Source organism: Bombus terrestris, chromosome 7 (genome assembly GCF_910591885.1).
Source record: "Bombus terrestris chromosome 7, iyBomTerr1.2, whole genome shotgun sequence".
In the NCBI taxonomy this organism is placed as follows: Eukaryota; Metazoa; Arthropoda; class Insecta; order Hymenoptera; family Apidae; genus Bombus; species Bombus terrestris.
In genome coordinates, this window is record NC_063275.1 from 25,239,186 (window position 1) to 25,252,773 (window position 13,588).

General features: G+C 49.1%; 1 protein-coding gene across 4 annotated transcripts in view; it reads left to right on the forward strand.

The window, feature by feature from the left end:
• Window positions 1–10,990, forward strand: part of LOC100646345 (leucine-rich repeat-containing protein 24) — a 145,443-nt gene extending 134,453 nt beyond the window's left edge. For all 4 annotated transcript variants that reach the window (XM_012310794.3, XM_048407576.1, XM_003396449.4 and 1 more), the window contains one exon: window positions 738–10,990. In XM_012310794.3, the coding sequence (XP_012166184.2) occupies window positions 738–1,932 (1,195 nt within the window). In that variant the 3' untranslated portion in view covers window positions 1,933–10,990. The remainder of the gene's footprint in view (window positions 1–737) is intronic.
• Window positions 10,991–13,588: the final 2,598 nt, after the last annotated feature.

The window sequence follows — 13,588 nt, forward strand, 5'->3', positions numbered from 1 at the left end:
ACGCTCGTCACGGTCGTTAATCACGAAAGTATTCTAATTAACGGCGCGGCGACGCCGGCTTCGTCCTCGTACCACGAATTTTTAACGACGTCTCCGTAGAATTTCAATGGTTTTCCCGCGTGAATTTTTCCAGGGCTGTTATACCTGTCCAGTGACACGAAGCACGAGTGCTTTTCACCCCGCCGTTAACGATACTTGCGCCTCGTTAATAATTCAAATTGCGCACGGCGGCCAGAAGAGTGAAAAAGGAGGGTGGCGAACGCGGCCAAACCGCGCGAAGCCGGCGTATCGCGGTCGCCATACAGTTTTCATCGCAAACGGTGTGTCGCGACTCGTTTTCCAAAGCACGCTTTTAAACAAGCTCGCTTTTAATGGAGCGCGTATGGCGCGATTCCATGAAATTTCCAAGGCATTTTAATCGCCATAATTCCGACGAAAGGCGAACAGAGCTATCGTTAGCGGGAACAGCATTCCAATCTCAAATTATACGGGCTGCATGTTTGCAACGAAATTCAATCGCGGCGAAAGGTTAACTTGCATCTTCGCCATTACACCCTTACCAACTGCCAACTTGTGTTGTCCACACACACACACACACACACACACTTTCTCTCTTTATCTGTCTGTCTATCTATCTATCTATCTATCTATCTCTATCTCTACGGCAGAGATCTATGTATGAAAAGTATAAGAAAAGCAACACGACTTGTTGATTTGAGTTTGACGATTCGTTGCAGGTACGTCTACAGGCAGCGCGGCGGGATCAACACGAGCAGCACTCTGCTACTCTACTCCGTGGAGACTTTGAACGAGGGCACGTACACGTGCATAGCGGAGAACGGAGCGGGGTCCGCGGAGGCGAATTTGTCTTTGCGAGTGCTGTTGCAGGAGAAAATAACCGTGGAACCGCCAAACGATCGCTCGAGATCGGGATACGTGGTGGCCATTGCTGCGGGTGCTCTGCTGGGCACTCTGTTCGCCCTGGGCTCTCTGATCGGTAGCATAGTGTTTTGCGTGCGGAAACGTCGTCGCGACCGCAAAAGGAACTCGAAAGCTCTTGTATCGCAGAACAAGTCTGTTATGCCTATCACCAAGGACACCGTCAGCAGTTTGCCGTGCAGGAAGGGCAACGGCAGCTTGATCGGACTCGAGCACCAGCAGATAGTGTCGTATACCGAACGAGAGTTGAACCGAGCCGCGACTCTCGAACGCAGAGAGCACAGAAACCTGGAGGAACCGTACTGCAGCCCAGTTTCCAAGTATCTGACGGAACCAGATCTGATAAACGAGGTGCCAGAGACGACGGACGTCGGATACGGTCAGTTGTATCGCCATCAACCCGGTGACAGACAGATCCTGGAATACGACTCCGGATACCCGCTGCAACCCGATCTACGACCAGCGAACATCCCACAGCTGAGCTATCTCGATCAAGACGGATATCCGCTCAACTTTGGCCTACCGAAGATCCCTTTCAGCGCCGCGAGCACGCTACCGCGTCTCAGGCAGAGGATGCCCGTGGAAGGTTCGGCGGTCGCGCCACCAGCCAGGTACTCGAGGGAAGCGGAGTTCCTCGCCAGATCGCCAGGATACGACCCCGTGCTGCCTCGAACCGACACCAGGTACACCGCCGAGGGATACCCTTACCCCGCTCAACAATCGCAGCCGATTCAACCGGTCGAGCAACCCATTCAGCAGCAGCTTCCTGTATCCCCGGTGTCGCCGGTCGCCGTATTCCCCGAGGTACCGTTCATTCCCTCTCCGCCAGCCGCCTACAGAGGCGAGACGACGCCGCTGTCGCCGAGATCGCTGTTAAGCAAAACTGCCCGGGAAGCTGCCGCCGCAGCCGCCGCCAGGGCGGACGATCTTCAGCCGCCTCATCATCCGGAGAGTCCCGACGAGGGATACGTTGGCGACGCGATGGACGTCTAAGAGAACCTCGGGATCGACGACGCGAAGACGGCTCGCGAATAGAGGGGAAGGTCGCCGGGTCGTTTCGAATCCGATTATCTCGGTTCCCGGGGGCAGAGCAGACACAGCGGATCTGTCGCATACACGAACCGAGGAAACTGTCGGGACGTACGTTCGGACAAATTAATCCAAGGGAAACGAGGCACGGACACGATTGGCAGAACAAGAAACTCGACGGAGAACCACGTCGTCGTCGTTGTCTGCGAGAATAGATATCAGACGTCGCGCGGCCAAAATGCCGGTTGAGCAGGAACAAAAGGAGCCGGAGCAACGGAAACGTAATGGATTAATCAGGTGCGAGGCTTCCCAGGCGTCCCGAATCACGTGTCTGCGGATAATAATTTCTTGTCAGTAGCAGGTCTCCGTGTTCGAAGAACAGCCAGCGTTGCTAATCAAATCGTCTTCTAGCCCGCAAAATGGGAAGGGGGCGAGGCAACGTTCGAACACGGCAGCGGATTTTTCACTAGCTTTTTCCAGGCGAAAAGCGTCGTAAAATCCGTTTTCGGTATATAGAACTTTTGGCGAAAAATTCGAGTTGTTTGTCGGAGAAGAGAGCATAGGGAAATTCACGAAATTCTGCGTTGAAATTATACGAGCTCGGTTAGTCGAGCAAAATCCGCAACATAGAAGAGCGAGCGAGCGATTTTTCGGCGCCGTCGAACGATCGACGTGGATGCAAGTCGGCGATGCGATGGTGACTGGTGCAGGGAATTTTCGCATGGTTCCGGAACGCGGATCTCGACCATTCTCGCCAGCCTCGCTCGGCAATGGAATTTCCCGGAACGAGGGTTACGCGAACGGTGCACCGATCAGAGGAATCGAATTTTCCAAGAGCTTACGGAAGCCGACGAACGCAAACGAACGGCCGCGAGCGCAGTCGGAATTTTGAAAACCGGCTGAACCGATCGCGCAGTCCGATCGAAGCTGATCTGTCCACGAACCGAAGAACGCTCGCCCTTTACGCTCGTATTATTGCGATCTGTCACCCCGACTACAGCCGGAAATTGGAAACGTTCCTGGAACGAACGGTAACTTTGCTCGCTGGTTGGCAACGGTGGTCAACTTTGTCAAAGTTATGCGTTTGATAGCGCGGGAATTCTCGATGAAATAGTTGAGAGAAATTGTTTGTATGTACATAGTATGGACGAGTGGGACGAGTGTGTGTCAAAGTGTAAGAAACGAAAGAAATTACAAAGGAGCGTGTAGTGGAGAATAAAATACCGAATAGTGTACTACCGACCTTAAAGCTTAAGAATATTCTTCCGTTAACAAACGCAAACTCTTTTGCCTCGTTAAAATGTACGTCTTTCATAGTACACGGTACGTTTAAAAGTAAGAGCGTGCAAATGCGTGGAATAGCAACTCGTTTGCAGCCACCGTAAGCGGTAAGACGAGCGCAAAGTGCGAGAGAGAAAAGCGTGCTTTCGAAGCGAAAAAAGGATACGACGGAGAAGAAACGAGAATACTCTCCTGGTTTACGAGTCCCTCGAGAAGACTCGTTCGATATCTGCTCAAGTTCATAGCATCCTTCACCCCCTTCATCCACCGTTCCATCTCCTGGTCATTTCCTCCTTAGGCTAACCAATTGTATCGTTATTAGAGTCTACTGCTCGTCGGTTTCGCATCAAACGAACACGCTCTATCCCGTCTGCAAAGTTCCGACGAAAGGTTATAGCAATTCTACCGTAGTGATGATAACGTTAACTCGGTGTTTAAGACTGGTGAACTGTGCGAGATTACGAGAGAGCCGGTATGGGCCTCACCTAGCCCCATGTACAGACACGTTAAATATACATATATATATATATATATATATATATGTGTATATAAATTTGTACACCAACTCTGGAAAACGCGAAAACCAACGGACACACACGTACGTAAATGTCCACGTATTATATATAATACAGGTATAGAGACGCGGATATGAATAGGCGGAAACGAGGGTTGGTCAGAACACGCGCTGGACACGCGCGGAAAGTAGATATTTTTTGAAAGGTGTCGTAGAGCCTAACACGCGTGACCAGGCAACCGCTCGCTCCGTCTTCTCGTCCTGTATTCGTTATCGTTGTGTAGCCGATTTTTAAGAGTTCGATCGCACGCGTTGCTTCGCGATACTCGACCAATCGATACGAATAACCGACTGGAAAACACTCGTACAATTTTCACCGTGACTCACCCCTCATCTTCTTCGTCCACGAAGAAGACGTACACATTTCTCTCCAAATTTGTTCAAAGAATCAGCGCAAGGTTGATCGTGTATCGCGAACCAGGCTGGCGTCGCACCGATCAAGCGGCAATGTCGGTTCATCTAGAATCTAGGTACTAAACGAATCGATCGTTCTTCCAGGGCTATCTATCTAGTCTGATCGAGCGCTAGGTTTACGAATTACGATCAGCGGATGGCGGACCGTTGGACGTGCAGCGAAAGGATGCACAGCTCCGTCTAGTAGTCGATCGTCTATTCGGACGATCGTAAACGCAACTGCTGTTGCCCTCCTTTCTGCCTCTTGTCGATCATCGGCCGATTCACGGACGAACGACGTTTGCTTTACGGTCTGGCGAGGTCAGGACCGAACCTCGGCCATGGTCATTAAGAGTTTCTCCGCCTCAAGGCGTGAACTCGAATCCGCACATCCTTTCGAGCTCGCCACGGCTCGAATTTCACGATTCCTCGAATTTTTCTTTCGATACGTCGCGTCGCTGTCCCGAGAAACGCTCTGCGTCTCGCCCGCGCGCACGCACACACACGCACACAAAATTTTGGATCAGTATTAACGTCGTTTTACAGGGTATCCGGGTGATTCGCGAAAGGATCGTCGAGGCGGAAACTTCGTTAGCCGCGACGATAGGAAGCGATACTTGGGATCGATGGTAGCTGAAAGCGAGCCGAGTCTACAGACTCCTCCGTGTTTTCGAGTACCACGAACGTGTTCTCGAACATGTACGAAGGAAATCGAGTTCACTCGAGTCTTTTTTCAGCTTGAGGTTGCTCGTGTAGCCGTACTCGCGTCAACGTTCGCACTCGCGAAAGTCGGATCAACGATCATCGATCGAAGCTCGTCTCCCGTCTCTGTCTCGACGTTCCGAACGAGTCGAAGGACGATCTTCGGCAACTCCGAGTCGCGAATGGAAGTACCGTTCCGGTTTCCTCTTGCACGCGTACGCGAGATACGAAAGGGACCGCCGTTGGCGTGAAATCGCGTTTATCGGTTTGCCAAACAAGCGAAAAGGGAGAAAGTTTCGACGAAGAATTTCACGGCAATATATCAAACGTAATAATTTGCGTGGCGCGTCCGTACGCGGTGCACGCGCAGGCTAGCAATAAAATTTTCAGGAAAAAAATCGTCGCTGCTCGACCACGGACGCGCCGTAATTCACGACCGCGGCAACGCCGCTTTTGAGTTATGACGCGGTTCAGATTATTTGGCACGCCCCGAGTGGAATTAGGTTTACGATGTTCGCCGAACCTCGTCTCGTTTTCCCATCGCGACGATATACAAAACGCACGTGTTCACGTACGTACACCGCTTTGTTCTCCGCGTGTTACCGTCCTTTCTTCTTTTATTTCCCTCTTTTACTCTTTCCCATCGACGATCGGAACGCTCCGCGCGTTCAACAGGGCTCTTATCGTGGCTTCGCTCGAATTTTCCCCTTCGATGTTGTGCGCAATGAATATGTTGTACTTTTTCCGGATTAATTGGACGCGCTTGTTTCGTCGAATTTTTCCCATTTTTCAGCCGCTCTGGCCGACCTCGCTCGCGTATTAACTGGCATCATGAAAATCGTTCGCCTCCCGATAATCGATGGTGAATTTATCGTTCGTAGCGCGACAATCAAAGGCGAAAAAGCAAGCTTTAAACGGAACAGCGCTTCTTCCATCTCGATTCGTTCGCTTATATTTTATAGAATTTAATTTTCCATTTTCGGCCGTTCGTGTCACATTTTCCAACGTTTTTCAATTTTGTTTCTGACGCGTTATTAGGCAAACGTTTCGAACATAAAATTTTTATTTCGCTCGTATTCTTTCTCTTACTTCTTTCTTTTTCTTCTCTTTTTTTTTCGTTTTTTCATCCCGGAACAAACTCTTAGTCCTTTCTCGACAGGATATTTCCACGAAACAACCAGCGTAAGTCAAACTATGCCCGAGAAAATATCGAAGCTTCGGCTACGTTTTCGCTCTCAGTTCCATTTTTGCAACCCGCTTTGCAACAAACAACAGGTGGCTGTGACTCGAACGCGAAACACATAGGAAACGTCCATCCGTAACGACTGCTCTGTTGTCATCCTCGGGGACGGCAGAATACATTTCTGCGGAACGTATAGAAACGCGCGGCGAGCTTAAACGAGTTACACGCGCGAAAGAGAAACAGAGAAGACAGAGTAGAAACGCGTTGGACGATCAGAGGCCGGCTATTGGAATTCGCCGAAACCGAGGAATCCCTGCAGAATCGGCGAACGATGTCGGTCGACTTCCGGATTCGTGCCCACGTGCCACGAAATCGTAATCGCCCGACTCCTCTTCCCGGTTGCCGACTAACGGTAACGGGTCTCTGCAAACGCTCGAACAAGCGCGCGCGGCCGCGTTGAAAGGGCTTGTTGTGCCGCGGACACAACCGGGATAATCGCTGTTTGCAGGGCGGATGTTCGTTGTCCACCTAGTAACAGGCATCGAAGCTCTGCCGTGGCACCGAATGCACGCTCATCGTTCGAAATGCCGATCGTTGCCGCGCGAACCCTCACCGTTCCATGGTTTTCGCCAGCCTTTTTTTTTTCGCCGAGCTTTGTCCGTCCGACTCCCGACCATCTCCGACGTGGGTTCGTGTTTCGGATAGTTGGCGTTGTTTTCTGCCGCGACACGCCTGTATACCTTGTTTCCGTTTAATCCTCTTGCGAAGCTGTCGCGGATTTCAGGACGGACGTCCGGTTTTCCAACGAGTTTCCGAAGATTTTGCAGACAGATGTTAACGCTGTAGAGTTGGCAGCAGGATTTTATATATGTCGCGAGTCGAGCGAAATCCGTATGGTTTTCCCTGTGGCAAAATTTACAAGGTAACGGTGTAATGGAAACCGCGTGTCTGGATCCTAATGAAACCTACATCCTCTTGAGATTGGACTCGCAGCGGCGTCGTTTAGCAAGGCCTACGGTATTACTCCGCAAAGTGTGCCGTTTACGGTCTCACGACCATACCCATTCCGTCGTATCACGCGCAACGGTTGCCGAATCCAAAATTCATCAAAACCTTATTACCTAACCCGTCCCTCTCGATAGAATAGCAACATCGTGTCACAGCCTCTTTCCATCCACCCTTAATACGTACCTAGTTCGCGCGAGGTTGGATAGATGGTCCGAATCTGGTAAAACCGTCGAGTCTTCCATCGAAATCGTAATCGCGGATCTTGCCGCGTTGCTGAAACACCGAAGCGATAAGTTTGCACGCGGTGTCCGCTCGTTTATTAACGGCGATTTTACCTTAGCGCTTAACGCGACGGGTAACGAGCGTTGACGCAGCCACGCGTCCTCGCGCATTATTGCACGCGGCAAATAATGAATGGTCGCGATTCGTTGATTCGTTATTTTCTATCTCGCTGCCTGTGTATTTCCGAAGCTTAACGCCAGACGCAAAGGTTCTCGCCGCTTGATCGGCTGAATATTTTCACGCGCTTGTTCGTCGACGATTAACAACAGGTTACGAGCGTGGCAACGGACCGTGATAATTATTAGCCGGTATAAACGATGGTTATTGGCGCGCGACGATTTAATTATTTGACGCTAATGCGGTTCACCGTTTCGACGATATCGTCAAGCTGGTCGCCATTGTTCCCCCTATACAGATCAAAAACCATTGACTCTTCGTATCGCGCCAATCCTTTTTTGCCGATTCACAGCTTTCTATTCCCTCGGAGATGGGCGCTCTTCGCGGCGAATAAATTGCCATTATACCAGCGCTTTCTGCTGGCGATTTCCCAAATTGATGATTCTCCAATTTCCAATATGCTGAAAATTATGCTTCCGCTCCTGGACGAGCAGTGCAGGCCAAGCCGCGTTGATTAAATCGATGCATAATCGAAATTAAACATTAACCACACGGTGGCCTCGATCGGGAACCGTCGACCAGGCGACGACCGAATTAATATGGAACTCGTAGCAACGCTGTACGAGATAGCAGCTCCTTGCCGTCGATTTCACGAATACTTTCAATTTAATCAAGCACTGACTGGCTCGATAAAGGATACGGTGTAATTACGATGATTAGAATTTAATGGACCGCGCGTAGCTGGCTACCGATCCCGGATCAGTTTCAAAGCAACGGATAACGTCGAGCCAGTCCGCTATCCGTCTTCGGTTCGGATATCGATCTCGTCGCGGTGTGAAAACGCGAGAGGCGTGTTTATAGAACGCCAGGACTCGGTACTTCGATTCCTGCCCCGTAGCAACCGCTTTCACCGTAACGAGAATGTAGATTCCGTCATGGTGTGTCTGGTCGCGATAATAATTCGACGTAACCTCGATGTAACCGTGTTTACCGCCGTGGGTTACGATATTTTTGGTCGCGTTAGAATTGCCGCGCCTCGAATCTCCGATCGCACATTCGCTACTATTCCCCTGCTATCGAAATCATGGTTGTTCGGTACGGTAACGCGGCTCGTTCTCTTACGGCGTATCTCGTTTCAAGGTCGATCAAACGCTTCCATCGTTTGCTTATTTCTATACCTATTCCATTTGCCGACATTGCTATTGCAATAACAACGTGAAACGCTCTACGAGGACGATCGTAATCGTACAAGGAGCATACTTTATTACGCACGGAGTCGCTCTTCTCACCTTATACAACACCGACAACTTCTTCTAAAACACCTTCTCTTCTTCACCTGAAATACCTTCTCCGTTCGGAGAAGTTCGGTTTTCCAAGGGAATCGAATTTTTGAAATTGACGGGAGAGAAGTGGCGCGTGAGAATCGAGCTTAAACGAAATCGAGATTAAACGCGCGGTCGGACGAGATTCGTCCATCGACTTGCTGGTGTTTGCGTTCGGTTACGAGATACGCGTCGAATTATCGAGCGACGCGTGCCGCCATCAAACTTCCCACGCGACTGCTGCTCCGGCAAAATCGATCTCAGCAGCATTCTCTTCGCGAGTCTTTAATCTCGTTGCAGCTTGTCGCCTCGACGATGTTCGTCAGAGCCGCACGGAAATTCCCCTTCACCGGATTCCAAACATCGTCGTTTCGCAAACACCGCCGCGAGTTTGGACGCGTAATTTGGACGCGAATTTGGACGAGTAATTCGCGTAATTTTCATCCGATCGTCCCAACAACCGAGAAGAACCGCGTACAAAGCTGAAGCAAAGTATACGATACAGCAGCCACTTTACACATCGTTTACGAAAGCATATTGCAAAAACTTATTTCACGGGAGAATAACAGTTAACAGTTTACAGCTGTAATCTCGGTCTTCTTTCGAAGCCGGATACAGCGCAAAGAGAATCAAAGAACAGGTTGTTGAACGCATCGGAAGAAAGCTTCGCCGGTGTCGGACGAAACTGAATAGCTCGCAGCGAGGAAGCCGAGAGTTGCGTAACTACGCTGTACCGTCTACTACACAGCACTGCTATGAATATATGTATGAAATACAAGTAGACGCCTGTTTGTCGATCGATGGATCGCGATCAACGCTGTCGAGAATTTATATCGAAATTTTCGCGAGGAACGAGGAACGTTCCGTGGAAACGGCAAATCTCGCGCGATCGCGGTGTCTCTGACGCCTGGCGACCCGAGCGAATGTTGATTCCAACTTTTCTTTCTTCTCGATCATCGTTGCGAAATATGGCTGCACCGTGGCAATATTTCGTCGATTCGAGGAAACAACTCGCAATCGCGTAGCTTCGTAGACGTATTGCTTTTCCTATTTGACACGTCGATGGTTTCCTCTTGTCTTCGACAAATCGAGCGTGCACTGGAAACGGCTGGCTTATGGAAATATTCGAACCTTTTCTTTCGCCGAACCTAACTTGTTTCGTTTAGTTTCTTTTTTTTATTAATTCTCCGTTATTATTCGATATTGGAATTCTATACAGGCAGGCATGATATTAAATTTCGGATAGAAGACAGAAACCGTCGCGAACAAGCCCTAATTAGAACGGTGTGTGAAACGCGATATCGGATTAAGATTCTCAGCGACGAAACACGGTTTACCATCGACGCTCGAAGAAGCGTCGGCTCCGCGTAAACCTGGTGCTTTGCGGCGTTCGTGATTGGCGAACCTGCTGCTTAGATTGCCTGGAATCGAGTCAGAACACGAACGTATCGACCAAGTTGGTGAAACTCGGTCAGTGTGTTTTCCTTTCGCGCGGTGTAACGAATATCATCGGCTGTCGGATGAGAGACGGGAGAAAAACGTTAGTGGCCGATGGGAAAGCGGTAGAGAAGCGCGCGATGCGTGGCATGCACGGCAAAAAGGTTTCGATGGGGGACTATGACACGGTCGCGTCAACTTTTTCGCCGTAATCGTTAGAAAATGGGAGAAAAAAGAGGTAAAAGGGACAGGAAAAAAGAGGAGAGAAGAGAAACGGGGAGAGGAGAATCGAGGGCAGACGTATCGATCTCGTTCGAGCCTCCCTTCGACCGTAAAGTTCGTCGCGGAGAGAATTACGATTCCGCGCAATTACACAGTCGCACATCTATATCATTTGTGCACACACACACACGTACACGTAGGCGCGCGTGCGCGCATACATCGGCATATATAGACCGCGATCACCTCCGTGAATCCACATTCATATACATATATATATATATATATGTATACATAAATATAAATATAAATATATAAGTATACATGTAATACGTACAGGCGCTCATGTACACACGATGTTCCAAAGGATTGAGCAATACGATTTGTATTACCGTGTATAACGTAATGTATTCGATTCTGCACATGTCGTACGTACTTTTGATGTAGCGAAGGATTTTTCACGACTGATACGAGATTAAAGAATAAAAATAGCTTTTGTATTAATGGTCGTTTTCTTTCTGCAGCCCCTCCGATTCCAATCCTCGCTCCCCGCCGGAATACTCGAATAAGCGAACGCCGGCAGAATCGGATCTCCGGTCTCTCAGCATCTCGCATTTTTCCTTCAAACGGAACGCGGCGATTCGACAGATTCTCGGATACGAAACAACACGATGTATGCATTTGCATAGGACCATTTGCTTTGAAAATCGTTCATCGCCTAAGAGGAGCGCGAACGCGATGTCGAATAGAATTTCCCGTATACGTGATCACGAACGGGCCACCTCCAAACGAAATACGCTTCTCGGAAATGTTATTCCGCGAATTTCTTTCGTTTTCCTTCTTACGAGAAAATCCTTAGGACATTCGTAAACCGTTCGAAGCGAATTATACGTTTACGTAGTTCGGTTCGGAACAGCGGTCTTTTCCATCGTCGACGACATCGTCAAACGTTAGGATCGCTGCGGAAAAAAGTGGAAGGGCGCGCGATGAAGCGAAACAAATTTAAAGACGAACGCGTAACAGCACCGCGACGACAAATCTTTTCTTCTCCGTTCGATACACCAGTCCCGTGGGACGACCGGGCTACCAGTCGCCGTTTCTTTGCCGACTTTTGCAGAATTTAAGTAGAGCGACGGAGATTCGAGCGGCTCGCATTCTCGCAAATCTTTTCCCTCGGAAAAAAAAACGGTAATGTCTACATTCGTTTTTCCGCTTCGGTCGCCACTTCAAAGCGCAGCTTTGCCTTCTATGCGTTAATTACAGTCGCAAGAAAAATGGATTTGCAGGGAATTAAATTGCCACAGAGGGTGTACGAATTAGAGGGACTCGAGGCACGGTATCTCTTAACGCGCGACAGGATTAAACGCGGTCGAAAGGCTCGTTTACGAAGCGATCTCGGAAATTCGTTAGGTAAATTTTGGTCGGTCGTCGTTTAACGTCACGAGTCGATCCTTGGTTAAACAGGCCGCTGTCCTTATCTCTATTCCGAAATATTTCCATGAAAAATGAACGATCTTTTACATCGTTGCTCGTCTGCGCGCATTAAGTCGATATTTGTTCGAAAATTTCGATAAATATCATTTTCCCGGTTACCGTTCGAAGGATTACCCCCTGCCCCCCCCCCACACACACACACAATCGCCGTTACAAAGCAACGCAATGTTTAATTTCGTTGCCAATTACTTTCCAAAGCATTTTAACCTCGCAAATGTAACGTTTCGGCGAATCGTTTGAAAAACTTGCCTGTAATTTGAATTTCGTTTTTTACCTCGTTTTCGGCTTACGAGTTAACAAAGGTGGATCTCGCTGTTTCTCCTTTTATAGCCAACCAACGAAAACACGCACGTAGTTGGCGAGATCCGGCTGTTACGGTAATTCGACGATTAAGCCTCTCTCGTTGGAGGCGAGACGGGTGCAGGTTTAAAGTGGCTTTGCATTCAACCGCCACCTCCGTGATCTTTTTATTCAATTGCTCGAACCGTGTCTCGTCGAAACGCGTCGTACAGTGTAAACGGTTCGCAGAAAATTCACCTTCTCCTAATCCTGTCATTTGCTCCACGGTTGTATCCAAGGTGCCGCTTGCTGCTCGTTTAGAGCGGCAAAATGAAATATATTTGTCATCCCATACGCTGTTACCATCGACCAAGCGATACAAATTTTCGAAAGAGATGTCCAATTGTAGGCAATTTTGAGCACAAGAAAGCGTCGCTTCCCACTTGTCCCAAACCTTGCATCCCGGCCCTTAACTTTAAGCTGAAAACTTAACGCATGGTAAACCAAATACGTAGTCGAAACACGTTGGTGCGCCTTTTAAACGCACGGACAACGGTTGTCGGTAGAACGGTAGAAACGACGCAACGCCGTGAAATTTTTCGCTGGACTCTGGTAAACTGTTATTTTCGGCAAGAGGAAGCAATTTCGACGCGGCTTACCGATTCTAGAGATCCGAGCAGTTACCAGTTCGGTGCATGGCGTCTTCGACCACGCGCAGATAACTCGAAATCCACCGTGAAAATAATTGGCCCGTTCCTATCCTGTGCGTGCACGATACGTACCTGTTTCTATTGGAGCGGTGGCCTGGAAAATTTTGCATGCGACCGACCGCCTCGCTCGGACCGGCCACCGATAAAGGAGCGGCGATAAAAGTTCAGTTCCACGGGAAGAAAGGTCCGACAATCGAACGATAGTAGCTCGCTTGGTAACTGTAAAATCTATCGAAAGGGACGAAGGCAATAATGTTGAAACGGCGCTAGGACGCCGTACAGTTGCCCTTCGTTTCCCATTTTTTCAGCGACTCTCCGCGGAACGTGACCGCCTCTGTTTGCTGGTTGTTCGTGAAACAATCGCAATCGTTTCCTTCGCCCTTTCCTACGTAGTTTAAACAACGGAAGATGAACGTATTCGCAAAGGTTTAAGCACGATTATTTAAATGAAAAACGAATGGTGTTTAACTTTGCGTTCGATTAAATGTTACTTCGCGTGGAAAGCAAGAAGGGAGCCAAAGTTTTTGTGATTACGTAACGTGATTGTTACGTAATTTCTCATATTAAACGGCCATTACGGATGTAAACAGGTTTATAGAGTGTCTGAGGCCGCGGTTTA